The following is a 27,896-nucleotide window of genomic DNA, read 5'->3' as shown; positions in this document are numbered from 1 at the left end:
TTTTCCTCATTTTTGGGGTCCTCTCTTTGGGTCAGTTTGTGAGTCTTTCGGTTGTGTCCTCCATTTCCTGTCTGAACTCTTTCCCGGACCAAGAATTAATCTTGGTATCTTATTTCCTACATAGCTGAAGAAGTTTTATAGACTAATGTGTTTTGAACTTGCTCAGACTCTGTGCCTTGTTGCTGGCCATTCAGAGGAACTGTTTGGCCACTGTGTGAGACAGGATGATCTAGCAGGGCTCTTCTTATGTTCTTATGTTCAGATAATGTGTTGCATAACATGAAGAGAGTCCCTGTTCAAGAATCCTTGTTCAGATATCTGAATGTATTTACAAAACATAAAGACATCAGTCTATTTAATACTGGTTTCTCACATTAAAATGGCTCCACTGATTTTGTGCAGAGTTGAAATAATGAGAAAAACAACATGAAGACTTGCTTTTAACAGCAATGTTTCAAAACTTGTAGCTGTTTCAGTAGCCAAGTGAAGAAAGCTGTTCTTTGTTACTATTACAGTTTATATATCATCATTCTTTTCTTTTGCAAGGCAGGGCAGTCAACAAGGTATGAGAGTTTGAGGAATTCCATATGTTACTCTCCCATATCCACAAAAGTAGGACCTGTAAGGGGAAAAAATGTCAATAAGTCCTCCATACCCATTGCTGTGCTATATGCCCCTCTCTCATGTTTGTTGAATCTTTAGAAAGAAGAGAGGCTGCAAAACATGATAATGAGATTAAGTAGTTTCTGTTTCAAAGCTGTTCTAAAACAGATTTCCACTTAAACCACCAAGTATTATTCAAAAGAAAGTAAGTATACATTAAAGAGATTATGGCATGCGCAAGCACTTCTGTATGCTGAGATTTCCTAACCTTTCTTTCCCAGACAGATGAATCAGAAGCTCCTCCCCTAGTTTCAGGAATGCTTAGTCAGGTTGTTTGGGGTCAGATCTCCACCCCCTCACACCTCTGTGGAGAGAGGGGCCTTCGCACCATGCCAAGGGAATCATCCAGGGAGGACCACAGAAGCCCAATGTGATGTTGCAGGAGCAGCTTTCCAGGTCTCCATGATGCCCAGAGAAAACAGGCAGGTCAGCGGCCAGCCCCCAAGACCCAGCAGGAGGGGGACAAGGCAACAATGATGGCAGAGGAGCAGCACAATCCTCTGTTGTGGGAGCCAGAAAGACTTCTTTGGAAGGATGATGACCTCCTAAGGCTGGCAAGGAGCAGAGGAGAAGCCTAATAAGGCTTCCCACGGGAAAGGGGTAGGAGATCCTGGGTAGGCAGCTGCCCACTGGGCCTAAGACTCACCACTCCCATAGGCCCATCTCTCAGGATAGAGTTAGACTAGAGTTGTCCCACCTCCAGGCAACCCTTTAAAAGGCACACCCTGGGAGAGTCAGGGGCGAAGGGCCAGATCTCACTTAATTGAACCCTGGAAATGGAAACAGCCCTGTACTCCATCCCAATGCCAGAGTCTGTCACAGGTATAACACAGGCCATATGTAGTAGAACTGGACAAGGTACCCCAATGCATTTGCAGAACTCTCATTGTTGCCCTTGGGATTCCATTCTTTGGATGTAGACTGACATTTAAGGGAATAGAAATTCCATCCCCCACCTCCAACCCATCAACTGGATTCTTGCATGTGTGTCTTAAAATAATTGTACTTACTCATGCCCATCCTGTCCGCGAATTAGGGTGATTCTTTCTGCTCCCAGTTTAGCCCAAAGTAAAGTTAAGAACCATTTATACCAAATAAATTCAACTCTTGTCACATTTGCAGGATTAATTTCAATGTCAATGAGCTTTGAATATATTTGTCCATGTTCAAGGCAGCCACTGTAAATGGATAAATGAGGAAAGCAATTACAGATTATCAATACAACTGTCTTTATGCCTCTGAGTAATTTCAATCAATGTGTTAAGCTGTTGTTCTTTCACATCTCATGTCATTTGCATTTCACCATAGAGGTTCACTGAGTGACTTGTTCAAGGTCACCTGCTAAATCTATGGTTGCATTATGCATTATTATTCTAAAACAAACCATCTAAACCACTAGAAAGTCTATTGTGAACTTCTACAGGATTGATTATTCTATTGCAATAATTTGTTGAACATTGTTCTTCTCTTATGTTGTTGTATATTATTGAACCTCTATATTGAACACTGTACAATCAATTTTGTCTTTGCAGAGCACACTCTTATTTTTGTTTTTGTTTAAAGTTGTATTAAGGAAGAGATTGGCAAGAGGAGGAGAAGGAAAAAAGGACAGAGAGAGAGAAAGGGGCACAAACATTCCATGTTGTAGAGAAGGGTTTAAAAGGGAATATTTAAACTGAAAGTGGTGGGCTACAATGTATTCTGATGTTTTCTCTTGTGTGTTGGCTGCAATTTAGGCCACTGAAGAATATTATTGTTTCTTGGCCATTTTGTGCATCTGATGAAATAGGGTACAGCTGCACAAGTTCATGACAATACATTTATTAGCTGTTAAAATTTTACAAGGCTTGCAGTGTATACAGTGTTAATATATAGGAAGGCAGTGATGCAGCACTGCCGCAGTCATACAGACCTATTTGTTGTATGTAGCTTATAGAATCTTTGCAATGATAGTGATGGAAAGATTAAGAAAATGTATGCCAAATTTAATACTTGCTGGTCAGACAGGGTTTGTACTGGGGAGGTGCATAGTATGTGATATATAATGCATGCAACTGAATTTGTGGGTGAGGGGGGAAAGGGAGGAGTGGTTTTGGTTTCGGATGCATGATAATCTAACATAGTCTTTTCTCTTAAATACTTCAGAATATGGACTGCAGCCCAAAGTTCTAGAGCTGGATACGGGGTGTGTGCTTGAGCCAACAGGAACAGATTCTGATGAGCGGAAAGCTAACGGAGGCAATATGGATTTGGGAAGGAGAATGTCAGGGCTGTCCACTGTAACTTTTGTTATTTTATTTATTTATTATTTATATTCATCCTAGCAATGGGGACTTTGGCTATGGAGCGTAGACAGGATTGGATGAGTGGGGGTGGAAGATATAGAGTTTCAAGTGAGGAGTTGTATGGACTTCAGGGGTTGGGCCATTTTTGATCCACAGAGGTTGTTCAGGTAGGTGGTGGAGCATTTTGATGAATTTGGACCCATATCAGGATCTGAAATTGCTGGTGGGAGGACAGAAATGGTGATGAGGTTATTGACACAACAAAGGGAAGAGGATATTATAAGGAGCATAGAACGCACAGTAGCAACTGATCTTATTGAGTGTCTGGGGATAGATGTGAATGGAAAAAACGGTAATCATTTCAAAAACAGTCACCAGTAGACCTGGAAACTGATACAAACAGATTTGTCTGGATGGAGGGAATTGAAGTTCTTGTGGTTGGGTGGAGTTTCAGCAGATGGAGTGAGTGTGTTGGCAGGACTCATTTTTTTGTTTCAAGTACTGCCTATGTATGGGTGGGGAGTGCTGACGGAGTGGCAGGAAACCAAGAATAAATTTTCAGATATTTTGAGATGACAAAAAGAGAGGAAGGTTATCAAAGTTTTGAAAGAGCTATCTGAATATATGATGATAGAATAATATGCACAGCAAAATGGAAACTGGATGTCTGTTCAAGCTGCTCAAGCGCAAGAATGGGAAAACCAATTTACTGACTATGCAGTAATGGTAAAATTAACAGCCTATTTAAGAAATAGAGCAATTTTGAAATTTGAGGAGAGATGGTGTGTCTATTGTTAAGCAGGAGACAAGCATAGGATAAGAAACAGTTTAAAAATGTATATAAGTGTGTATAAATGTGTTATGGATTCAGGTGTGTAGCCATATTGGTCTGAAGCAGGAGGACAAAGTTTGAGTCTGATGGCGTCTTTAAAATCAATAAAGTTTTATTTATAGTATAAGCATGCACAGTTGATCATAAATGTATTATGATGTATAAAACTTATCACAATGTTGATGTAGAATGAGAACAATTTTGAAATATCAAGGTATACGGAAGTGGATTCTGAACAAAAATATTTGTTTTTCTTTGCAAGATATATAATAGACTTTCTTTTGGACTTTGGCATTTTGCAAGCTACGGCTAGTATGTAGGAATGATGAAGTATGTAATGTGTTGTAGTGATGAAATTAATGAGATGGTTATAAAAAGCATCACTTGAGAAATTTACAATGTTTGACATCATGATTATGGTATTTTATAGAGAATGTCCTGAAAATTATAATGCAGAGGATGATAAGACATATTCTGTTTCATATACCCAGTAAGGTATAATGCTTTTATATGTGTAATCTCTTGTAAGGTTCCTCTTTTTCTTTTGTGTCCTTTTAATATTATTGTCCTGTTTTTTTTAATGTATTTAAAAAAACAAGACTCAAATCACTTTTGTTCTTATTTATGCTTTTCATCTGCAAGGAAAGTTAGAAGTTGCTTCTAGTACTTGCTGACATGGGTACAGTGCAACACTTCCTCTCGTCAAAGGGATTATTTGATGTTTCTGTATCCCAAGGAAGGAGTTAGTACTTTCGAAGAAAAGATAATTAAAGCCATCCTGATTTAAATAACTTTTAATCTAATTAAGAGTTTCTTCATTATCACTGTCTATAACAACACAAACTGGTTTATCCTGCAATGTATAGTCTGAGGAAGAGTGCTTGCACTCGAAAGCTCTCACCTTGAATACATCTTTGTTGGTCTTAAAGGTACTACTGGACTCCGATTTTATTGTCCTCCCATACTTGTGTGCATTACAGTACCAAGCCTTTCTGGGAGAAATGGTACAGACAGGGCTCAGTTTTATGACTGTACATTTTATAGTTTGAGATGGGGATTGGAATGCGGCAAATCCAACTTTGGAAAAATTCTGGTTTTTTGTTTGGCAGCTAATTTTTAGTAATAAAATTGATTTCATTAAAAATACAATTGCCTTTCTTCTTTTCTCATGCATTCTGTCCCGTGTGGCCTTCCTAATTGCAAAAGTTGCCAGATTCTTTCCAACAGAGGAAGCAAATCTTCATGCCTTCTGTGCAGGACCTGCCCCCTAACCAGTACCTTGGGGAGTGACTGCTCATTTTCTCCTCACATAGTATGGTGTGGTAAGAAATTGCTGCCTGCCTTCCTCCCCCCTCCCCCCACACACACCTTGCAGGGCCATGAGGGGAGGTAGGAAGCTGTTGCCCATCCTTCTTGCCTCTTGGAAAGGCAAACAAGTAAGGCAGAGGGAAGAGGGCCAAGTCCACGCCTGCCGTGCTGCCCCAAAAGGAGAAAGGGAAAGACAGGCTCCTTATGGCTATTCACTGGGTGATGCCTCGCAGCGTTGCTACTTCCTGCAGAAGATTCTGATACTTATGGGTGGACACAGGAGTAACCGAGCATGTCTAGTACTTAGAACACTCTGGCTTCTACACATAGATGAGCTCCCACCATTGAATGTGGGTTGGAAGCACATCTCTCGAATGTTTACAGGTTAATTTGCTCACTAACCATTCATTGACTGCAGTTATACTTAAACACTGTAAAACTCCTGAACCATTTTTTCACTTCATATAAAACATACCTTGCAATTGAGTATTCCCTTATGCCTCCATCTTTATCATAAAAAATTATGTTAATATCTCCTCTTGTTGTCCCAGATAGCTTGAGAGATATATTATACCTCCAACCTATGTCAAAAATACATGAGGAATTCAATTCAGTGGTTAGATAGAATACCAAATGCAAGGGCTCTAAGGAGATGGCAAAATATCAAGTTTATTTTGAAGAGTTACAGTTCTGACAGTTGTTTTTATTATTACTTTTAATTTAGAAAGATAGTAGGGATACAGGAAAGGGAAAGGGGGTAATACAACATACCGTATATACTCTCATATAAGCCGACCCGCATATAAGCTGAGGCACCTAATTTTATCACAAAATCTGGGCAAACGTATTGACTCTCATATAAGCCGTGGGTGGGAAATGTTCCATCATCACAGGCTCTCCCATCGAGCCTAATCCCCCCCAACAAATACAGAACAGTCAAGAGGATTAATAGCTGGTTTTCGTACCCCGCTTTTCACTAACCAAAGGAGTCTCAAAGCAGCTTACAATTGCCTTATCTTCCTCTCTTGATGCCAGAAACCCTGAGCGAGCTCTGACGGAACTGCTCTGTAAAAACAGCTCTCGCAGGAGAAGCAAACAGTGCCCCCGCCCAAGACAGCAAACCAGAGCAGAACAACAGTACCTGAAGTTGGCAACCAATTCAAGAAGTACAACAGCTACCAAACTGGGAGAATGGACAACTCTAACTACAACTGCAGTGCCCCCCCAGAACAAAACACTTAAGTAAAGAACCGTAAAACTGAACAATGCAAGAAAGAACGGTAAAAATCAACTTTTAAAAGAAGCACAACTCCAAGGCAAACAATGCTGCCCCTCAGATAAAAGAAGAAACACTAGGAGAAAGAAACAGTAAATCCCTAAGCACCCCCAAAACCCACCCAACCCCACCCACAGAAACCAAAAGAATAGTTTGGAAGAAGTGATTAAGAAGAGGAAGAAGTGAAGGCAAAAGGGGGAAAAAATATCAGAGTCCCTCAGTCAAACCATTGATGTCCTACAAGCTACCAGAGCAAGCTAAGCTTGCAGTACACATTTGCAAAAGGCAATGCAACGATTACCCGCATATTAGCCGAGGAGGGCTTTTTCAGTGTAAAAAAGGTGCTGATATGTATAAAACAGAAATATTTTCCCTTATATCCCCTTCATTAAGGTATTTATATAATCCAATAGTTATTTTTTCTGTTGAGGTATGATTGTATTAAACATTTAAGTTTCAAACTTGTCTATTTTGTCACATCATTAATACTATCCATTCAGTATTATATAGTTTCACCACTTCTACATATTCATTAGAACCTTTAAAAGATAAGTAATGTATGAAGGTGCAGAAATAAGTCTATTATACATGTCAAGGTCCCATTTGTATTTGAGATATTACATTTGAAACAGATTTTCATTCTACTTTTGTTTCACTACTAAAGATTTGTGTATGATATTTTCTTACTTTAAGTTTGGTTCTTGCTAGCATAATACATATAATAAATGCACACTTCATCTCTCCTCAAATTTTATAATAGACCTGCTTCTCAAATAGGTTATAATTTTGCCATTACTGCATATTCAGCAAGCTTATTTTCCTATTCTTGTAAATGTGGACAGGCATCTATTTTCCACTTTGCTGCATAAATACTGTAGTCATATATTCAAATATATCTTCTAAAATGTTTGGCAGTTTGTGAGGCAGAACTTCTAATAGCATACTTCCATTGGGAATTTAAACTTTAATATGTTCTGCATTTTTGATGTATTTATTTCCAATATCTTTTACATTTTACAAGCCCATCACATATAAAAGAAGGTTCTACCATGTCTTGATATTTTCAACATTTTCCTATATACTATTTAGCTGCTTTTTCAATGTTCTTTGGAGTTATATCTCATCTAAAAACATTTTGTACCAATTTTAGTGTCTGGCTGACTGAAAATTTGATTTATTTTCCCTATAGACATTCTCGCTGCTTCATAGATATCATACAGTTTTTCACTTGTTCATCTTCCATTTCTAGCTGGAGTAAAATCTTATATATCCATCATAATAAATACTCTTAGTTTTATACTCTGCTGTTTAAATTCAGTCACTTGTGCTAGAACTCCACTTTCAATACTCATGATCTCTTTTACTCTTCAGACTAATTGATAATATACTAGCCACTGGATGTTTACACCTTCATTTTATTTTTGGTTTTCTGCCATTTTGTAGTAATTAACTTTTTTTGCTACTCTTCCAGTATTCTTTCTCCTATGTATATAGAAAGTTTAGTTTTAACAGGACATTAATTTTGATTGCAAGAGATTCTTTTAATCCATGAGATTTTTAGTTTTCTCTTAGTAAATTTGCTTGTATCGATTTCCAAGTTTGCTGGTAGTTTTTTTTAAGATTAGTTTTGCCCAGTCACATATATTTCCAAATAATAGGAGCAGTGGTGGTTGAGATTATAGAGTATAATCTATTCTTCTGTTAATTTTTTAAACATTTTTTTAGTTATTTCCCTAGTTTGATAGGGATTCAAATTCTTCAATATGTTCTATTACATCTGTTGCTAGCATGAATAATACAGGGGATAAAGAACATTCATGATGGATTCCTTTTTCAATTGTAGTTGCTTCAGTTTTTTTCCTATTAATTAATTTTTTGTTAATTTGAGTATATTCTATGCATCCAGTTCTAGAATGCAGGGCTACAGTCCATATTTTATATAACAGCCATGTTAAATTGTCAAATGCTTTCTCTGCACCTGGAAATGGAAACACTGCTTTCTCTCTTTATTTATGAATTTGATTTAATCTATTATGAATTTTATATTAACTTTCCTGTACTTCATTGGTACAAAACCTGTTTTGATTGGAATGTATTAAACTTCATATGTATTTTCATAATATCTATGCCATTATTATGGGAAAATGTTGTAGTTATATTCAGCAGAGAATTAGATCTATAAGACAGTAGTAACAATTCATCTTTGTATCCTTTATGTATCAGCATTATCTATTCCTCTTGGAACCTCAAGGGTATTATCTTGTTTTCCCCAAGTGTCTGTACTTCTAAATGTGTTGCTTTGTGAGTCATAACCATCCAAAGGCTTTATCACACATTTTCTCTGGCATGTTCCGATATTAAGTCAATAAATACAACTGTGCTTCTCAAGCACAACCATAGGATGCAGGGAAAAGATGCTTAAATCTTTGCTCCTGTACCATTTCCCCAAATGAAACATCCCCTAGAAAGTATTGCTTGTATCATTTGGGGAAACATTTGCATACTCTCTTGATATATGGGGAATCTCAAATGAGGCACATAGACCCCCATGGGGCCATTTCAGGTTGGAAAAATGGCTTGGTGGAAGCTGAAGCACAATTTCTTCATGTGCCATAGCCCTGATCAATGTAAACAATAATGCAGTAGGACAGAAAAAATTATCACACAGGTCAAAAGCACATTAAAGTAACAATGTCTTGACCCTGCATCCAAAGATCGAGGAAAAGTGCTAACTGCTGGGACAGAGCTCAAAAGGCTAGGTGCTGCTACTCAGCACAACAATGTCACATATTAGCTAGAAGGCACAGTATTCTTGGTTATTCCCCCTGGATGGTTCAGCAATCATAGTCTGTGCCTCCCAGGTGTGTATGGGCCATATTTGGATCTAGACCATGTCACAAAAGGAGAAGAGATACTTAAGCCTTCCCATGTGTCATTTTTCCAATCTGAAACAACCACAGGAAACCCTATTTTCAGAAAACTATTTGCAGGAAGGGCATCTGAAGAACTGAGCGAAATAGATTCAAGGTTTCAGACTTGAAACATCATATTGGCTATAAATCTGAGTCATAGTCTTACATGATTCCAAGATCATTTGGCAACAGTTCAAAGTGTGAGTCAGGTACCCTAATACAGATATCTCTCCCCTCACTCAAGTTTACTCATTCCAAATCCCTTTCAGGTGAAAATGTATTCATTTCTCCACACAGAAAGTTGAGAGAGAATCATATAACAATTTTCATACTCATAACTGCAACCTTTGTATTGACTCCCTGAGAGAATGGTCTTTCATCAAGATATTGTACTACAGTCCTTTCCACACAGATGTTTATAAAATTAATTGTATTTCTGCACTCACTGCAAAATGGTGCCATAGCTCCTGTGTTTAAAAAGAACTTTGGATTTTCTTCCTTCAGTTTATTGTAGAACCGGTCAGCATAATAACCCATCATGGGGCAGCCTTCTTTGGGGCATGGAAAGCATTCTTCCTAGGGGAAAAGTAGTGTATTGGTTAATAGGGTTAATTTGTTTTATTTTTCCATTCCAACGTTACTTAAAGTTTGAAACCCTGGATGCTATCCTTCTCAAAGGCTTGAACTTCAAAGTCCAGACATAATTATAGTTATGTTGGCTGTCCATCTGGCAACTGATTAAAACAATATGTATTTAAGCTGCCTGACAGTTGCTTTCTGTCCTGAAAGTCCATGCATAGAATCCAAAACATGCGAGGAATGGTTATGCTCACTGATTGGGGGCAAGTATTCCATACACATTTTCTTTTTATAACTGTGAAAATAGACATAATAGACATGGTGTGGCTAAAGATGTCGTCCTGAGGGGATTGCAGTGCAAGCACTGGAGCCTGACAGGGGTCAATTGTGGAAGCAATTGGCAGAAAATAGGAGGGGTACACAAACCCCACCTCATTTTTTCTACCCAGGAAGTCCTAGTGAACTCTTGGGGCCATCTCCAATCCTTTAGGGAGTTCATCTCCCCGGATTGCAGGCTGTCAGCGTTTCAGGACAAGAGGACGACCTGCCATTTTCTCTTCCGGACTTCCTTTCTTTCTCAAAAGAAACTGCTTTAACTCTCTTCTACGATTTATTTACTGCAAGTGAACGCGGTGGACTTGGTGGAGGACAGCATCTGGAAGCCTCAACAAAAGCCATTAATCAATGCTTCTATAAACAACAGCAAGTAATAAATCTGAGCTGGGCTCTGCGCCGGGCTGCTTTTCACCTCTCTTTCCCTCTCCCTCTCTCTGCCTGAGCATTTAATAACGTACCGTAGTCACCTCGATGGGGCAGGCTAATTTTCTTAAGTAGAAGAGGACTTAGATTAACTAGCAAGAGCTTTTACAGCAGTTGTTTTGGTTTCCGGAGATAAGAGCTGTGATAGGGAAGATCTCATGAGAACTCTGCTCCAGGACGAGACTATTGGCTTCACTGACTTCAAAACAGCATTTAATGGTGCCAGGAAATTCTGACATGTGACCAGCTCTTAAAGGACACCTTTTTTTGACTCTACTAAATTCATCTGGCTGAAAAGTTCTGTTCAAGTGCTTTAGTTCTGAACTGCCCTGTTTTTAAACTTCATGCTATTTTTTGGTCTTCTGTTTTTTTTCCCATTCTACACTGAAGAACATCGGAGGACTAAAAATACTTTTGCTTTTGCCTAGGACTGTATAGGACCTCTCCTGGCTATTTGCAATATTGTCTGAGCTTGGCTGCTGACCTATAAGCCTAAAACATGTCTATGTTAAAAAGCATGGCCCATCTAATAGAGAAACAAACCCAAGATTTCAAAGCATTTACAGAAGGTTTGCTTAAGAATATTTTCAAGGAGATACAAGACGGCAAGGAAGAAGTTTTGAACAGGATTGATGGACCAATAACAGTGGTTGATGATAGCACCAAACAAGGTTGGAAATCATCAGAAGAAGAGAAATCTGAAATTTTGGAGATGGAAAAGGGGGTGTTGGAGCCTCGCCGAAAACATGACTTCCTAGATAAGGACACCCTTTTAAAAAAGGTATGCAGCTATTTCAAAGCAACAGTACACAAGAATCAACCAAAAGATACATGGATCTGTTTTGAAAGTAATCGATTTAAAGGAACTTCTCAGGAAAAAAATTGTACTGATACATTTTGGATTGGGGTCCAGGAGGTGCAACTACTTTAAGATCCATCAGTCAATATTCTGTGGAAAAGAGTACAACTGCAATTTCTATGCCGAAGTCTAACTGGACAGAATATAAGTCTACGGGAATAACAAGGTGCAGTAAGCCTCAATATGAGACCCCCTTAAGAAGATTGGGGAAGGGAAAGGAGAAGCAAAGGGAAGGGGGAACAAGGTGTTTGAAATCTTTTCTTTATTCTTTTGTACACTTTTAAGGCAATATAATTGTAAGTGCTGGAAATGTCATGATAAAGTGGGGGTTTTTCCCCTCTCTTTTTTCTTTATTAGTGTATTGTTATAGGGCCAAAATTCATACTGTTCTACAAGAAATGTTCAATGTTAAGTATTTAATTGAAACCTGAAAATATGGTGTTGAATACCTGTCAGATAGGCTCTTCGACTGTGTTAATAACAAATGTTGGAAATGTGGTGATAAAGTAGGTTTCTTTTTTCATATGTGGAAATGTGAAAAAGTTTATAAGTTTTGGGCAAAAGTTCATACCATTGTGCAGTAAATGTGGGGTCTTAGATTTCCTTTGTAAGCTGAGTCTATGTTCTTAAGTATATCTTCACAGTGCCTCCCAGCCCAAACTCAAAGCTTAACTAAAAGGGGACACTTAATGGAGGGGGTTTAAGTGTAACAAATGAAGACTATATTTTATTGTTCTTTGTATTAACAACTTATACTATCTGTCTTATTTCTATCTTTATGAAAATAAAAAATATATAAAAATGGACATAATAGTTTATTATTTGATTTGTAGCCTGCCAATACCCATACAACAGACATGCAGCATAAGCACCCAAATTAAACTTCTTAATTAAACTTTAGCCAAGTTGGAATGACATGCTTACCTCTGTGAAAGAGTCGTATGATTCACATGGATAGCCAATAAATCCATCAGGACAGAGAATACTATATTGAAAGTACTCATGGCTTCGTGAGTGGTCACAAGTTCCAATCCCACGACTACCTGCCAAAGAAAAGCTAGAACTTTCAGTGAAAACGAATGATTTCCTGAAAAGTTAGCCCTATAAATGCATAATACAACAAAAGGGCAGTCTGATACTTTTAAAAAATGAGAATTCAGACATTATATTACTGCAGAAACCTTCCTCCAGGTCTTGCAAAAATGAAGATTAGAAACTTGCACACCATAATGTGGTAAGGGGGTTGTGTGTGTAAGTGAAGCTGAGAACAAAGTCTAGGCTCTATGAAGAGCCTAAATTTCCAGCAGAGTCACTCAAGGCCACATCTGAGACACCAGACTAAGATGAATCAACCCTGTTCAAGGATCAATGGCTACATCAGCAGGAGAGAACATACAATTCTCTAGAAATAGAAGAATCATTGAAGGGGAACTACTGGGCAGGAGCAGTAGTAGGAGGTAATTTTGGCAGTGAGTCTTTTGTATATTATTATTATTAGATTTATTACTCGCCTCTCCCCGGAGGCTCGAGGTGAGTTACAGTGGATAACCCCCCCCCATTAAAAGACCCCATACAAGAACCCCCCACACACACAATATAGTCGGTTCTACATCTGTAGAACAAGATGTGGCAAAAACACACAAGCTTAGACTAACCCACCTCTGATACCCATCCTAGGGGGGGATGAAGATAAGGGTGCCAGTAGTTCTTCGATAGAGCCTCTTGTGGCACAGAGTGGAAAGGCAGCGACATGCTGTCTGAAGCTGTCTGCTCATGAGGTTGGGAGTTCAATCCCAGCAGCCGGCTCAAGGTTGACTCAGCCTTCCATCCTTCCGAGGTTGGTAAAATGAGTACCCAGCTTGCTGGGGGGTAAATGGTAATGACTGGGGAAGGCACTGGCAAACCATCCTGGATTGAGTCTGCCATGAAAACGCTAGAGGGCGTCACCCCACGGGTCAGACATGACCCGGTGCTTAGTTCTTAGATACTGCTGCTATAGGGGGGCAAGATCAATCTTGCAGCCCAGCCTTAACCAATGACCTGGCGGAAGAGCTCCATATTGCAAGCCGTGCGGAATGCTGAAAACTCCCACAGGGCCCGCAGCTCCTCCGGGAGCTCATTCCACCAGGTTGGGGTGAGGAAAGCTTCTCTGGTCAAGGCCAGGCATGTCCAATAAATTTGTATCTGCAGAGTGTAAAACCCTGCGGAAGGCATAGATTGACAGGCGGTCTCTCAAATACACCAGGCCCAGACTGCGTAAGTCCTTAAATGTCAAAACCAATACCTTGAACCAAATCCGGCAATGCTACTTTAGCTAATGCTAGATAAAAAATGAGAAAGGTATAGTGCTGGAAGATGGGACCCTCAGGCTAGATAGCGTGCAGTCACCTCCTGGCTAACAGCTAAGGACAACAACAACTAGCATTATTGATGCAATTGGGCTAAAGCCAAAAGAACATTCAGTTATTGCCATGATATTTCAGTCAGAAAATTGCAACATGTGGAAGTGACAAACACAGAATGAATAGAGTTGCTCTAATAGTGAGGTGAGTTGTAGCACAGTCAGGGACTGTGGTCTGACCAAATAGTATCAATCAGACTTCATGGAAACCGTATCAACATGACTATCATTACACCCCAGCTACAGATGCTGCTGAGAAAGAAATTGATAGCTTTTATGGAAGTTTCTAGGAAGAAACTGATCATACACCTAAACAATATGTTACTCATAGGTGACTGGTACCCCAAAGTATTATTCTTATTTATTAAATTTCTAGAATCCCTTTCTGAGATCAGCTCAAATCAAATATTGTTGTAAGGTTTAGACTAGCAGCAACAAATGAAGCAGGATAGTTACTCAAAGAATTATTTGAAGACAGCAATTTGTTCATTAAGAACACATATTTCAGGAAGCCAAACATGATTATTTACATGTGCAACAGTGGACTGCCAAATGAGAACTCAAACAGATTTCCTAATTGGAAGCAGATGGAGAAACTGGTTGCAGTACAAAAAAAACAAATGGTTAATATTGAGAATTAAAATAAGGCAGAAGAAAACCACCAAAACTTTAAGAGTGCCAGAATACAATCTAAGCAAGATTCCTGAAGAGTTTAAAGACCATGTAAAGAAGATTTGCATTATTAAATTCAAGTGAATGTGCACTAGAAGACCTATGGGAGAAACCAGTGATATTAATACCATATCATAATACTGTTATAATAGCCAATGCGATATAATACTACTATAATAAACAGTGCAAAGGAATAAAGCTCCAAAAAAGGAAGAACTTGTTGTTGTTGTTGTTATGTGCAAAGTCGTGTCCGACCCATCGCGACCCCGTGGACAATGATCCTCCAGGCCTTCCTGTCCTCTACCATTCCCTGGAGTCCTTTTAAGTTTGCACCTACTGCTTCAGTGACTCCATCCATCCACCTCATTCTCTGTCGTCCCCTTCTTCTTTTGCCCTCGATCACTCCCAGCATTAGGCTCTTCTCCAGGGAGTCCTTCCTTCTCATGAGGTGGCCAAAGTATTTGAGTTTCATCTTCAGGATCTGGCCTTCTAAAGAGCAGTCAGGGCTGATCTCCTCCAGGACTGACCGGTTTGTTCGCCTTGCAGTCCAAGGGACTCGCAAGAGTCTTCTCCAGCACCAGAGTTCAAAAGCCTCAATTCTTTGACGCTCGGCCTTCCTTATGGTCCAACTTTCGCAGCCATACATTGCAACTGGGAATACCATAGCCTTGACTAAACGCACTTTTGTTGGTAGGCTGATGTCTCTGCTTTTTAGGATGCTGTCTAGATTTGCCATAGCTTTCCTCCCTAGGAGCAAGCGTCTTTTAATTTCTTTGCTGCAGTCCCCATCTGCAGTGATCTTGGAGCCGAGGAAAATAAAATCTGTCACTATCTCCATTTCTTCCCCATCTATTTGCCAGGAATTGAGAGGGCCGGCTGCCATGATCTTTGTTTTCTTGATGTTGAGTTTCAAGCCAACTTTTGCACTCTCCTCCTTCACCCGCATCAACAGGCTCTTTAGTTCCTCTTCACTTTCTGCCATTAGAGTGGTATCATCTGCATATCTGAGGTTGTTGATATTTCTCCCTGCAATTTTGATCCCAATTGGTGACTCCTCTAATCCCGCCTTTCTCATGATGTGCTCCGCATACAAGTTAAATAGGCAAGGCGACAGTATACAGCCTTGCCGAACTCCTTTCTCAATTTTGAACCAATCCGTGATTCCATGTTCAGTTCTCACTGTTGCTTCTTGACCTGCATATAAATTTCTCAAGAGACAAATAAGATGCTCTGGTATTCCCATCTCTTTAAGAACTTGCCACAATTTGTTGTGCTCCACACAATCAAAGGCTTTAGCATAGTCAATGAAGCAGAAGTAGATGTTCTTCTGGAACTCCCTAGCTTTTTCCATGATCCAGCGTATGTTGGCAATTTGATCTCTAGTTCCTCTACCTCTTCGAAATCCTGCCTGTACTTCTGGAAGTTCTCGGTCCACATATTGCTGGAGCCTAGCTTGTAGGATTTTGAGCATAACTTTGCTAGCATGAGAAATGAGTGCAATGGTGCGGTAGTTTGAACATTCTTTGGCATTGCCCTTCTTTGGGATTGGAATGTAAACTGACCTTTTCCAATCCTGTGGCCATTGCTGAGTTTTCCAAATTTGCTGGCATATTGAGTGTAGCACTTTTACTGCATCGTCCTTTAAGATTTTGAATGCTGTCACCACCACTAGCTTTATTGTTGCTCAGACTTCCTAAGGCCCATTTGACTTCACATTCCAGTATGTCTGGCTCCAGGTCAGTAACTACCCCACTGTGGTCATCAGGGATGTTAAGCTCGCTCTTGTATAGTTCTTCTGTATAATTTTGCCACCTTTGCTTAATCTCTTCTGCTTCTGTGAGGTCCCTACCATTTTGGTCCCTTATCATACCCATCTTTGCATGAAACGTTCTCTTCATATCTCCAATTTTCTTGAAAAGATCTCTGGTCCTCCCCATTCTATTGTTTTCTTCTATTTGTTTGCACTGTTCATTTAAGAAGGCATTCTTATCTCTTCTAGCTTTTCTCTGGAATTCTGCATTCAATTGGGTGTATCTTTCTCTTTCTCCCTTGCCTTTCACTTCCCTTCTCTCCTTAGCTATTTGTAAAGCTTCCTCAGACAGCCATTTTGATTTCTTGCATTTCTTTTTCTTTGGGATGGTTTTAGTTGCTACCTCTTGTACAATGTCGCGAACCTCCGTCCATAGTTCTTCAGGCACTCTGTCTATCAGATCTAATTCCTTAAATCTATTTGTCACCTCTACTGTATATTCGTCGGGGATATGATTTAGTTCGTACCTGAATGGCCTAGTGCTTTTCCCTACTTTCTTCAATTTAAGCCTAAATTTTGCAACAAGAAGCTCATGATCTGAACCACAATCAGCTCCTGGTCTTGTTTTTATTGCCTGTATAGAACTTTTCCATCTTTGGCTGCAGAGTACATAGTCAATCTGATTTCTGTGTTGACCGTCTGGTGATGTCCATGTGTAGAGTCGTCTCTTGGGTTGTTGGAAAAGAGTGTTTGCTATGACCATTGTATTCTCTTGACAAAATTCTACCAGCCTGTGCCCTGCTTCATTTTGTACTCCAAGGCCAAACTTGCCTGTTATCCCAGTTATCTTTTGGCTTCCTACTTTAGCATTCCAATCCCCCATGATGATAAGCACATCATTTTTTGGCGTTGCTTCTATAAGGTGTTGTAGGGCTTCATAGAACTGATCAACTTCATCCTCTTCAGCAGCAGTGGTTGGGGCATAGACCTGGATCACTGTGATGTTGAATGGTTTGCCTTGGATTCGAACTGAGATCATTCTGTCATTTTGGGGATTGTATCCCAAGACTGCTTTTCCTACTCTCTTATTGATTATGAAGGCTACTCCATTTCTTCTGCGAGATTCTTGTCCACAGTAGTATACCTGATGGTCATCTGAATTAAATTCACCCATTCCTGTCCATTTTAGTTCACTGATTCCTAAAATGTCGATGTTCAGTCTTCTCATTTCTTGTTTAACCACGTCCAGCTTGCCTTGATTCATGGATCTGACGTTCCAGGTTCCTATGGAATAAAAATCTTTACAGCATCGGACTGTCTTTTCGCCACCAGTTACTTCCACAACTGAGCGTCCTTTCGGCTTTGGCCCAGCCGCTTCATTCATTCTGGCGCTACTCGTACTAGCCGTCTGCTCATCCCCAGTAGCATATTGGACACCTTCCGACCTGAGGGGCTCATCTTCCGGCGTCATATCGTTATGCCTATTGGAACTGTCCATAGAGTTTTCATGGCAAAGATACTGGAGTGGTTTGCCATTGCCTTCTCCAGTGGATCACCTTTTGTCAGAGCTCTCAGCTATGACCTGTCCGTCTTGGGTGGCCCTGCACGGCATAGCTCATAGCTTCACTGAGCTACGCAAGCCCCCTTGCCACAACAAGGCAGCGATCCTTGAAGGGGGAAGGAAGAACTAGATCCAAGAAATCAAGGGAAATTTAAAGCATGGTTAGGCATGCTAAAAGATCAATACAGAAATGGAACAGAACAAATTAAATAAAGGGGAACAATACCTTGAAGAGTGACACAAAAGAACTGAAAGGATGACAAGTTACATCCAAGAAGAATCTTTTGAAGTAGAACCTATTGTTTTAGAAAGTGAAGTGAAAGCTGAACTAAGAGTAATTGGGAGAAACAATCATCAGGAGTTGATGGGATATTAATAGAGTTATTCCAAGCCACAGATAGTCCATCAAAATCTAAAAAAAATCTTAACAAAAATATGCCAACAAATATAGAAAACAAAACAGTGGCCACAGACTGGAGATGGGAAATTTACAGCCCGATTCTGAAAAATGAGACTTCAGCACCTATTGGACACTGGCATTAATTTCTCATGCAAGTAAAGTAATGCCCAAAATCTTACACTAAAGACAGTCACCATATATGGAATGAGAAGTTCCAGATGTTCAAACTGGATTCAGAACACAAAGAGGCAATAGAGATCATTCTGCAAATTTATAGTGGTTACTGGAGGGTATGAGAGAATGCCCTAAGAAAATCAACAGGCGGTTCACAGATTAAAGCAAAGCTTTTGACTGTTGGATCATGAAAAACTATGGTTAGTTTTTTTTTTTAAATGGGCATGCCGTGGCTTTTGTTTGTTTTGATGGACAACCTGTACTCCAGACAAGAGGCTACTGTTAGGACAGAATATGGAGAAACAGAACGGTTTCCAATTGGCACAGGTGTCAGACAAGGATGTATTTTTTTCTCCCTATATTTTTCATATGCAGAATGTATCATGAAGAAAGCTGTAATTGATTTAGATGAAGGTGGAGTGAACATAGACAGAAAGAACATTAACAGTTTGAAATATGCAGGTGATACTGCACTACTGGCAGAAAATATTAAGGAGGTGAAACAACCCTTGATTATGGTTAAGGCAAAAAGTGCAAAGGCAGTATTACAGCTGAAGAACATCAAGACAAAAGTAATGACTACAGAGGAATTATACAGCTTTAAGAAATTGAAATTATTCAAGATTTTCTATTCCGTGGCTCAATCATCAGCCAAAAGTGAGGCTGCAATCAAGAAATCAGAATTAAGACTATGAAGGGAGCTATAAAATTATGGAGCTGTAAAATAGTATTCAATCTAATGGTGTGTGGTCAGCAATCAGCATCAAGATATTTCATACTATAGTGTGATTGTGAAAGTTAGACAATGAAGAAAGCTAACAGGAAGAAAGTTGATTCATTTGAAGTAGATTCAGATGGGTTGGTCTGAAGAAGCAGAACAAAATCTGAGTCCAAAGGCACCTTTAAGACCAACAAAGTTTTATTCAAGATGTGAGCTTTTGTGTGCATATACACTTCCTCAGGCAATAGAACAAGAATCATAAAAGTACAGATATAAGGACAGAGTAAATTAGTAGTAAATTAGTAAACAGTGTCACAACCAATATGATAGTGAAGACTGGATTGTTCCTTGCTTGAATAACAAAATAAATTCTTTGGATTTAGTTGTCGTTCACAAAAATACTTTGGGGAAATAAAAATGTTAAGGATTGGCATCTGCCATTAATCACTATCCTTAACATTTTTATTTCCCCTGGGTTTTTGTGAACAACAACTGGACCAAAAGACAGGCTTTGTTATTCTAGCAAGGAACTATCCAGTCTTCATTATCATGCTGCATATTTGTTGAGATGCTGTTTACTAATTTGCTACTTATCTGGCCTCTCGTTATACCTGTTCTCTTATGATATTTGTTCCATTGTCTGAAGAAGTGTGCATACATATAAAAGCTCGCACTTTGAATAAAACTTAATTTGAAGAATGCCATTCCGTAGAGGCTAAAATGATTAAATGAAGGCTATCTTACTTTGGTCACATTATGGGAAGTCAGCAGTCATTGGAAAGGACAATAATGCTAGAAAAGTTGAAGGCAGCAGGAAGGCTCAACATGGGATGGATTGACCCAATCAAGGAAGCCATGGCCTCAGTTTGCAAAACTTGAACAAGGCTGTTAATGATATGGCATCTGGAGGATATTAGTTCATAGGACTGCCATAAGTTGGAAGCAACTTAACGGCATTTCACACAAACACACAAGCAATAGAATAATGTTTCTTGTAATATTTCTACCACAACACTGCACATTTGTTAACCTGGATGTCTTCTGGTCTGACACACTTCTTTGCTTCTTTTTTCTGACATCGGTACATTGTTAACAGACTAGAATTAAAACCCATTGTAGCTGATACAATGGGCGCTAGCAGGGGGAGGGGGAAAATAGCAAAGAGAGAGGGAGGTAGAAAGGAAGAGAGTGATTAAGATAGAGAGAGTTTGGCATTAGGAAGAGTAAGGGGAGGGGTTGTCCAGTCTGTAAGGGCATGAGGTTGAATATGTGTAGTGGGTTGTGGTGGTGTGGTGACAAATGAGGATGAAGGTGTAGAGAGATGGGTATCAAAAACCTGTGGTTTGAAATGTTACTTGAATGTGGGAGAGGACTGACCTTTGGGAATTGTGGCATAGTGGTTACAGATGAGCTTTCCAGAACTGTGTCTTCAGATATGTGAAGGGAAAATCAGACTGGAGACTCTTCTTAGGGGGAGATTACATGGCAACCAATTCCTTCCAGTTCTACGTTTAACCTCATTTCCCTTCTTGTGTGAATGTCCCCCTGCCCCCCTACCCTAATCCACATGGGGTAGTCACAGTGCACAGGTGTCTACCCTGTTCCTTCTGTCTCCACTTTTTTATTGATATAATGTTATGTTTCCACATGCTTCTTTCACTGTTGCCCCTTAGAAGAAAAAGAGCTGAATATTGTACCCTGGTTTGTACTACCAAAAGGAGTCTCAAAGCAGCTTACAAACACCTTTTCCATCACCACACAATAGACAACCTGTGAGGGATGTGGGGCTGTCAGGTGTCTCAAATCAGTTTCCAATTGCCTTCCCTTTTTCTCCCCATAACAGACACCCCATGAGCAAGGTGGAGCTAAGAGAGCTCTGTGAGAACTGCGAATGGCCCACATTCAATCAGCAGGCCTCAGGTGCCTCTAAGCAGTTTAAAATCGCCTTCCCTTCCTCTCCCCATAGCAGACATCCTATGAGGGAGGTGGGGTAGAGAGAGCTCTGAGAGAACTGGAAGTGGGCCACGGTCACCCAGCCGGCCTCAGGTGTCCCGAAGCAACTTTAAATTGCCTTCCTTTCTTTTCACCATAACAGACACCCTGTGAGGAAGGTTGGGCTGAGAGCTCTAAGAGAACTGGGAATGGCCCACAGTTACTAAGCAGTTCAAAATCGCCTTCCCTTCCTCTCCCCATAATAGGCACCCTGTGAGGGAGGTGGGGCTAAGAGCTCTGAGAGAACTGGGAATGGCTCACAGTCACCCAGCAGGCCTCAGGTGTCTCTAAGCAGTTTAAAATCACCTTCCCTTCCTCTCCTCATAACAGACACCCTGTGAGAGAAGTGGGGCTCAGAGCTCTGAGAGAACTGGGAATAGTCCACAGTCACCCAGCAGGCCTCAGGTTTCTCTAAACAGTTAAAACTCACCTTCCCTTCCTCTCCCCGTAATAGGACCCCTGTGAGGGAGGTGAGCGTAGGGGCCGGCCCACTCAGGCTGCGCTGGCCGCATCCTGATTGGCCTGTATTCAGCTTGGACACCCTGGACATGCTCCTCCCACCGGGGCGTTTCACAAATATATAGAGGAACCATAGATAAGGATACTAAAACTATAGTTGCATTTCCTGCCAATTTTCCCTGTCCCATGAACTGGCCTTATTTAATAGGATTACAAAAGAGCTTGCCCTGTTCTCTATTTTATCCTTTCAACATCCATGTGTAAACACTGTAGTATGACACAAACAAGCTTACCTTGCAGATGTTCATCTTCTGTGCTTAGTGTGGTCAGATCATTACATCCAGGCATTGTAGTTCCACCATTGGGGTAAAAATCAATATGGCCAATAGCTTGGACTATTCCAAATCCTGAAAATATATTCATACTGTAGTAAATTACTCAGTCATCTCTCTCCACTCTTGATGCAAAATTCTTGAATATTTGGCAATTACCTATAGGGGGTGATGGGCCAGCATTGCTATGTATGACATCAACCAGTTTTGCATCAGATTGATCCAACCTGACCTTAGTGGGCATGTTTTCAAAACAGGGTGCTGCTGGGTCCATGCCTGAGTAGACATAAAATAATCCTGTAAGAAATGGGAGAAACCTGACATTTTTCAGGGTATGAAAATCCTGTGGACTCAGCTTGGTATAGTGGCGAGGCTGGTTTGATTCAATACTCCCCCACATGCAGCCAGGTGACCTTGGGCTTTCCACAGCACTGATAAAGCTGTTCTGACTGAGCAGTGATATCAGGGCTCTCTCAGCCTCACCTGTTGTAGGGAGAGAGGGTTTATCTGTTATGGGGAGAGAAAGGGAAGGCAAATGTAAGCCACTTTGAGTCTCCTTCGGGTAGTGAAAAGCGGCATATAAGAACCAACTCTTCATTCTGTCAAGGCCTACTTTGACACAATCATGACATAAATGCCTCCAAAGTATAGTTTAATATACATATTACTATGTCATAATAAACATACTACTTTGTAGTTTTCATAAATCATACCAATCATAAATTATTTTCAGAAAATACAAAATCACCCACACGTGCTGTTACCTAAAAAATAGGCAAAGCTAACCTGTCCAAGTTAGTTATTCCACATTTTCCCATACCAACTTCACATTTGACCAAGCCCTCTGAGCCATCTTTCAAAGATTGCAATGTTGTTTCATTGGGTGGCCTACCAGTTATTCTACTGATTCCTGGTTTGTCATGGTCTCGAACTCGTCGTCCTGTTTCTCCAGCAACGTGAGCACCAAGACTGTGACCAATCAGATGGACTTCACAGTGTTTGAATATTTTCTAATAATAAAAAAGAGAATTAAAAAAGCAAAAAAAAAACACATTATACTTAATTTTCTGCAACATATGCAGAGAGATTTTCATTTTTGTTCTGATGTCCTTAACCGCATTTAGAAGAGAAACTGTATGCAGGGAGTTGTAGCCTTTGCAGCATGGAGTACAATGGCTGCTTATGCAATGTGTCAACATATATGGAAACTGTTCCTTGAACTAGGATGTACTAAATTTTCTCTTCCAGTCTTCCTATAAGTGTATATGTGAGATTCTTTGTTGGCCTCAAATTTGCTTGCATTTCCTAGAATAACACCACATCCTTAACACGCCCACGGCGCCATGGACTAAATAATTCATTAAGGCCTCAGGCGGAGGGCTTTGCCTGTGATGAGGAAGGGGCCTAATTGGCCCCTTCCTCCTGACAGACCATTGGCCCGGCCGATTCCTAGGCTGCGGCTCGCAGTTGCTTCCTTGAGGGCGGCCTGACGTGTCAGGAGGTGCAAAGCGCCTCCGACGCATCAGGCCGCCGGCAAGGGAGCCCCCGGCAGCCGCGCTCTGCGCGGCTGCCGGGGGCTCCCTGCCCGGCGGGCTGAAGCGGCGAGAGGCGCGAAGCGGCGAGAGGCGCGAAGCGGCGAGAGGCGCGAAGCGGCGAGAGGCGCGAAGCGGCGAGAGGCGCGAAGCGCCTCTCACCGCTTCAGCCCGCCCGCAAAGGGAACCCCTGGCAGCCACGCAGAGCGCGGCTGCTGGGGGCTCCCTGCCCGGCAGGCTGAAGCGGCGAGAGGCGCGAAGCGGCGAGAGGCGCGAAGCGGCGAGAGGCGCGAAGCGGCGAGAGGCGCGAAGCGCCTCTCGCCGCTTCAGCCCGCCCGCAAAGGGAACCCCTGGCAGCCACGCAGAGCGCAGCTGCTGGGGGCTCCCTGCCCGGCGGGCTGATGTTGCGAGAGGCGCTTCGCGCCTCTCGCAGCATCAGCCCCCTGACACACGGAGCCCCGGCAGCCGCGCTCCGCACGGCTGCGGAGGCTCCGTGGTCTAGCGCCCGCTGCATTTAGCTGCAGCGGGCTTGATTACTAGTTATGTATATATGTTTATTGCTAATTATTCCATAATAAGTACTTTTTTATTGTAACTAATAAAGGAGTCATTTTCAATCTTTCTAGAGTTGGGACCTACCTCAACTCATAGGCAGCAGCACAGAAGCCGTTGAGCTCTGATGATGTGTCTAGAAGTCATATTATATAATCACATGACAACATGGTCATGTTATAGTACCCGGAAAATAAAGAGTTATAACTTATCTGGACCTTGGCTGGAGAGAAGAAGGCAATGAGGAATAAGCCATGGCTGAGTGATGTCACCATTCCATCTTACTTACTTATCTCAATGTATGTGCAGAAGAGGCAGAAGAGATGGCTTACTTACTGTATGCATGGATACTAGCAGCAGATCTACAAAAAAGCTCCAGCAAAAAGAAAAAGAAAAGAAAATAGCAACTCTGTGGGAACCCCAAGGGAACCATCAATTCCTTTTGGTAATTCCAGAGGGCTGCGGTGGGGGATGAGTTCTCGTGCTCCTACAGACTCCCTTGTGGGGTCCCTCAGGGCGCAGTTCTCTCCCTCACATTGTTTAACATTTTCATGCGCCCTCCGGCCCAGTTGGTACAGAGCTTTGGGTTGGGCTGCTATCAGTATGCTGATGACGCCCACCCCTATCTCCTTATGGACGACCACCCAGATTCTCCCCCAGAACCATTTGCTAGATGTTTGGAAACGGTGATGCAACGGTTCGAGCAGAGTCGCCTGAAACTCAACCCCTCCAAGACAGAGGTCCTGTGGCTGGGAGATAGGGGGCGGGATCAGGAAGTGTGCTTACCCACCCTGGCAGGGGCGCAAATTACCATCATGTCCCAGGCCAGGAACTTGGGTGTGACCATTGATGCCCCCTTGACTGTGGAATAGCCAGCAAGGCATTTTTCCATCTCCGCCAGGCTTGGCTACTAGTGCCCTACCTGTCCCCCGATCACTTGGCCACAGTGATCCATGCAACAGTCACCTCCAGAATAGATTTCTGTAACTCATGCTACGCTGGCCTACCCTTGTCCTTGGTCCAGAAACTTCAGCTAGTGCAAAATGCAGCTGCTAGTGTCCTCACTAATATACCTTGGAGGGCCCATATCCAGTCTGTGCTGAGACAGCTGCATTGGTTGCCAATTGCTGCCCAGATCCGGTTCAAGGTTTTGCTTTTAACCTTCAAGGCCTTACACGGGTTGGGACCACCTATTGCCCTACGCCCCCCCACAGGGCCTTACACTCTGCGGGGGGAAATTTATTGGTCGTTCCCAGCCCTAGGGAAATGTGCCTAGCCTCAACCAGGGCCAGGGCCTTCTCTGTCCTGGGCCCTACCTGATGGAATGAGCTATAGGCCCTGCGGGATCAGCCGGCATTCTGCAGGCCCTGTAAAACGGAGCTCTTCTGCCAGGTCTATGGTTGAGGTTGGTGTCGGTGAGACAGATCTTTCGCCCCCCACAGGGTTTGAAGTGTACATTGTTGGATCTCCTTCTTTATCGCCTTCAGTAGTAGGGGTGGGAATGGGATTTTTTCCACTATGTTGGGGGCATTTTAAGTCTTTTAATGGGGTTTTTAAGACATCGTTACTCGCCACGAGCCGGTTAGGGAGTGATGGGAAATAAATATAATAATAATAATAATAATAATAATAATAATAATAATAATAATAATAATAGCCCTGTTTTTTCCTCACATGCTCTTGATCACAAAGAAAGGTGGTTGTTGTGTAGCTTGTATGAAACCTGGAAGACTATATAGAGCCAGCAAAGTAACAAAATAATTCTTACCTTCAAAACTTCGAGAAGATAAGCTATCAGTGCTCCCAAAACACGAATGTTACTTGCTGCCACAAAGTATGTGGATTTTGCTCCATCTTCCCAATCTACAGCAATACAGTTTATATTTTCCATCTCCACAAGCAGCTACAATATGCATACAACAAAGAGAAATACTTAAGGAGCTGAACACAATTAGAAGTTCAAAGATCGTTTCCCATAAAATTCTAAGGAGCCATAAGACTACCTAGTCCTATCCACTGTCCAAATAAAGGCTATCCTTCTCACCACCTTCCCTCACAATAATATAAATTATCCAGATTACAGTATTCTAAAAACAAGGAGATGCTTTACATAGCAACAGCTCAGTGATTCATGGACATGAAAATACTCCATGTTGCAGAGCAAGGTACGAACTCTTGTATAGTCAGCTCATTGACCTCAGGGTATTAATGTAAACGAAGCATGTGGTTCCTATGAGTGAGAAGTCCTATGGTCTTTGAGTTTCACCTCTTCCTACTCAGACCTCTCCACACCTGAAGTAGTAATCTATACAATATAATCTCCATACCAAACACATCTCCACGACCCAGCCATATTTTCCTGTGCTGCCATATCCGTGGATAACAAAGGCAGTTTTCCTTGATGGAGAGAAGGAAGATGTCACTATACTTGATGTATTACTGGGTGAGATTTTCTGTTTCATATAGTAAAAAGAATAAGAAAACGAGATTATTTTTTTACCCTTCAAAGATCTTCAGTAAACAGAATGTTTTCTTCTCTTGTGCTTCTATCTTCCTGCACCTCCCCTAACTACCTCTGAGTGTCATTTTAAGAATAACAGATTGATTTATTTATGTTTACATCACATCAAAAACCAATAAAACAGTTAAACCATAAAGTGCATTTTGATTCCATTAAACACTGGTAGACAAGATTACTTGTGGAACTGCTCGTATTTTGGGCAGCGGGGGGGGGAGGATTTGTAGGCTCTTATAGGAGGGGGGCAGCTCAATATTGTTCTGTAGTTCGTGGGCTCCAACCAACTGCCTGGCAGAAGAGCTCTGTTCTGCAGGCCCTTCAGAGCTGTGTACGCTCCTGAAGGGTCCACAGCTCTTCCAAGAGTTCATTTCACCAGGCTGAGGCCAAGTGTATGTAATGCCATGGTCCATGCACTTGCAAGAACCAACAACTAAACATAATGTGAATCACTAAATACAACATTTATGGAATCTGGGGTGTTGTCTCAGGTGTTTAATATCCTGCCTTAACTATATACCACTTTACATCTACTCTACATGTAGGAGGCGAGAGCCACTGTCTGAAGGGATGGTGCTGTGACTCAGGGGTATGTGCTTTGCATATAGGAAACCTTAGCCTTTCCAATTAAACAGAATCACAGGTAGAAGGAACTTTTCAATACTCAAGATTGCATGAAATCACTGTCAGTCAAACACTAATGGTTATATTATATGATCGTAAAGGCTGGAAATTATCAGCCATTCCCCTAGGATAGGATTTGGCAACAAATTAATTTTAGCTAGTGTTGACACTTTATGTATCAAGAGTTTTTAATTAAAAAAATCGGAATACTATTAATACAAGTTCACAGTATTATTAATTATAATTCTGTACAGTTGTAATTCCCAATACATAAATAACATGCAAGTCAATGAAATGTTACTTGGTCTGTCTAATAAAATGGTTCTCAATGGTTCCAATCCACGTGAAAGGAGAACAGGAACAGAGGCACTTGGTTGCCCGTCCAAATACTAAGAAAACAAAACTCACTTGTGATTGGTTTCCAGTCTCTTTAGTGAAGAGAAAGAAGGTGACATTCATTTTTTCTGGCGACTGGGGTAAACCTAGCAGCTGTCTCCCGGGTATTCCTGACCACGGGGGATGATCAGAGAAACATCCAATCTCTTCATAGCAGATTTCATTGGCTAGAGCACACAATACACAGGGTTAATATCTGTTTTAATGGATGTTTTTGTATAATCTTGTGCTGGTCTATGACCGTAATAAAACTAACTTGAACTTGAATATCTGGCAGATCCAGGGCTTAAGGTAATAGGATGTGAGTCACATCTGATTTTGCTTGTGCAGAATCCTTTCAGC

The 27,896-nt window shown here is 41.2% G+C and overlaps 2 protein-coding genes across 3 annotated transcripts in view; one reads left to right on the top strand and one right to left on the bottom strand.

Annotated features, from left to right (window-relative positions):
• Positions 1 to 27,896, top strand: part of GFRA1 (GDNF family receptor alpha 1) — a 445,406-nt gene that overhangs the window by 26,614 nt on the left and 390,896 nt on the right. The window lies entirely within an intron of this gene.
• LOC143842638 (pancreatic lipase-related protein 2-like) lies at positions 264 to 27,675 on the bottom strand. Its single transcript, XM_077347850.1, has 11 exons — positions 27,567 to 27,675; positions 26,347 to 26,472; positions 25,788 to 25,922; positions 22,828 to 22,945; positions 22,095 to 22,211; positions 21,897 to 22,010; positions 12,398 to 12,516; positions 9,723 to 9,852; positions 5,564 to 5,669; positions 1,674 to 1,841; positions 264 to 619 (listed from the first exon to the last, which is right to left on the bottom strand). The coding sequence occupies exons 1-11, from the start codon at positions 27,615 to 27,617 to the stop codon at positions 556 to 558; spliced, it is 1,248 nt and encodes a 415-aa protein (XP_077203965.1). The 5' UTR covers positions 27,618 to 27,675; the 3' UTR covers positions 264 to 555.

The sequence above is a fragment of the Paroedura picta genome, chromosome 8, assembly GCF_049243985.1.
Source record: "Paroedura picta isolate Pp20150507F chromosome 8, Ppicta_v3.0, whole genome shotgun sequence".
NCBI classification, from domain to species: domain Eukaryota; kingdom Metazoa; phylum Chordata; class Lepidosauria; order Squamata; family Gekkonidae; genus Paroedura; species Paroedura picta.
Note: the sequence above shows the minus strand (reverse complement) of the source record. Positions and strands in the feature narration are given on the sequence as shown.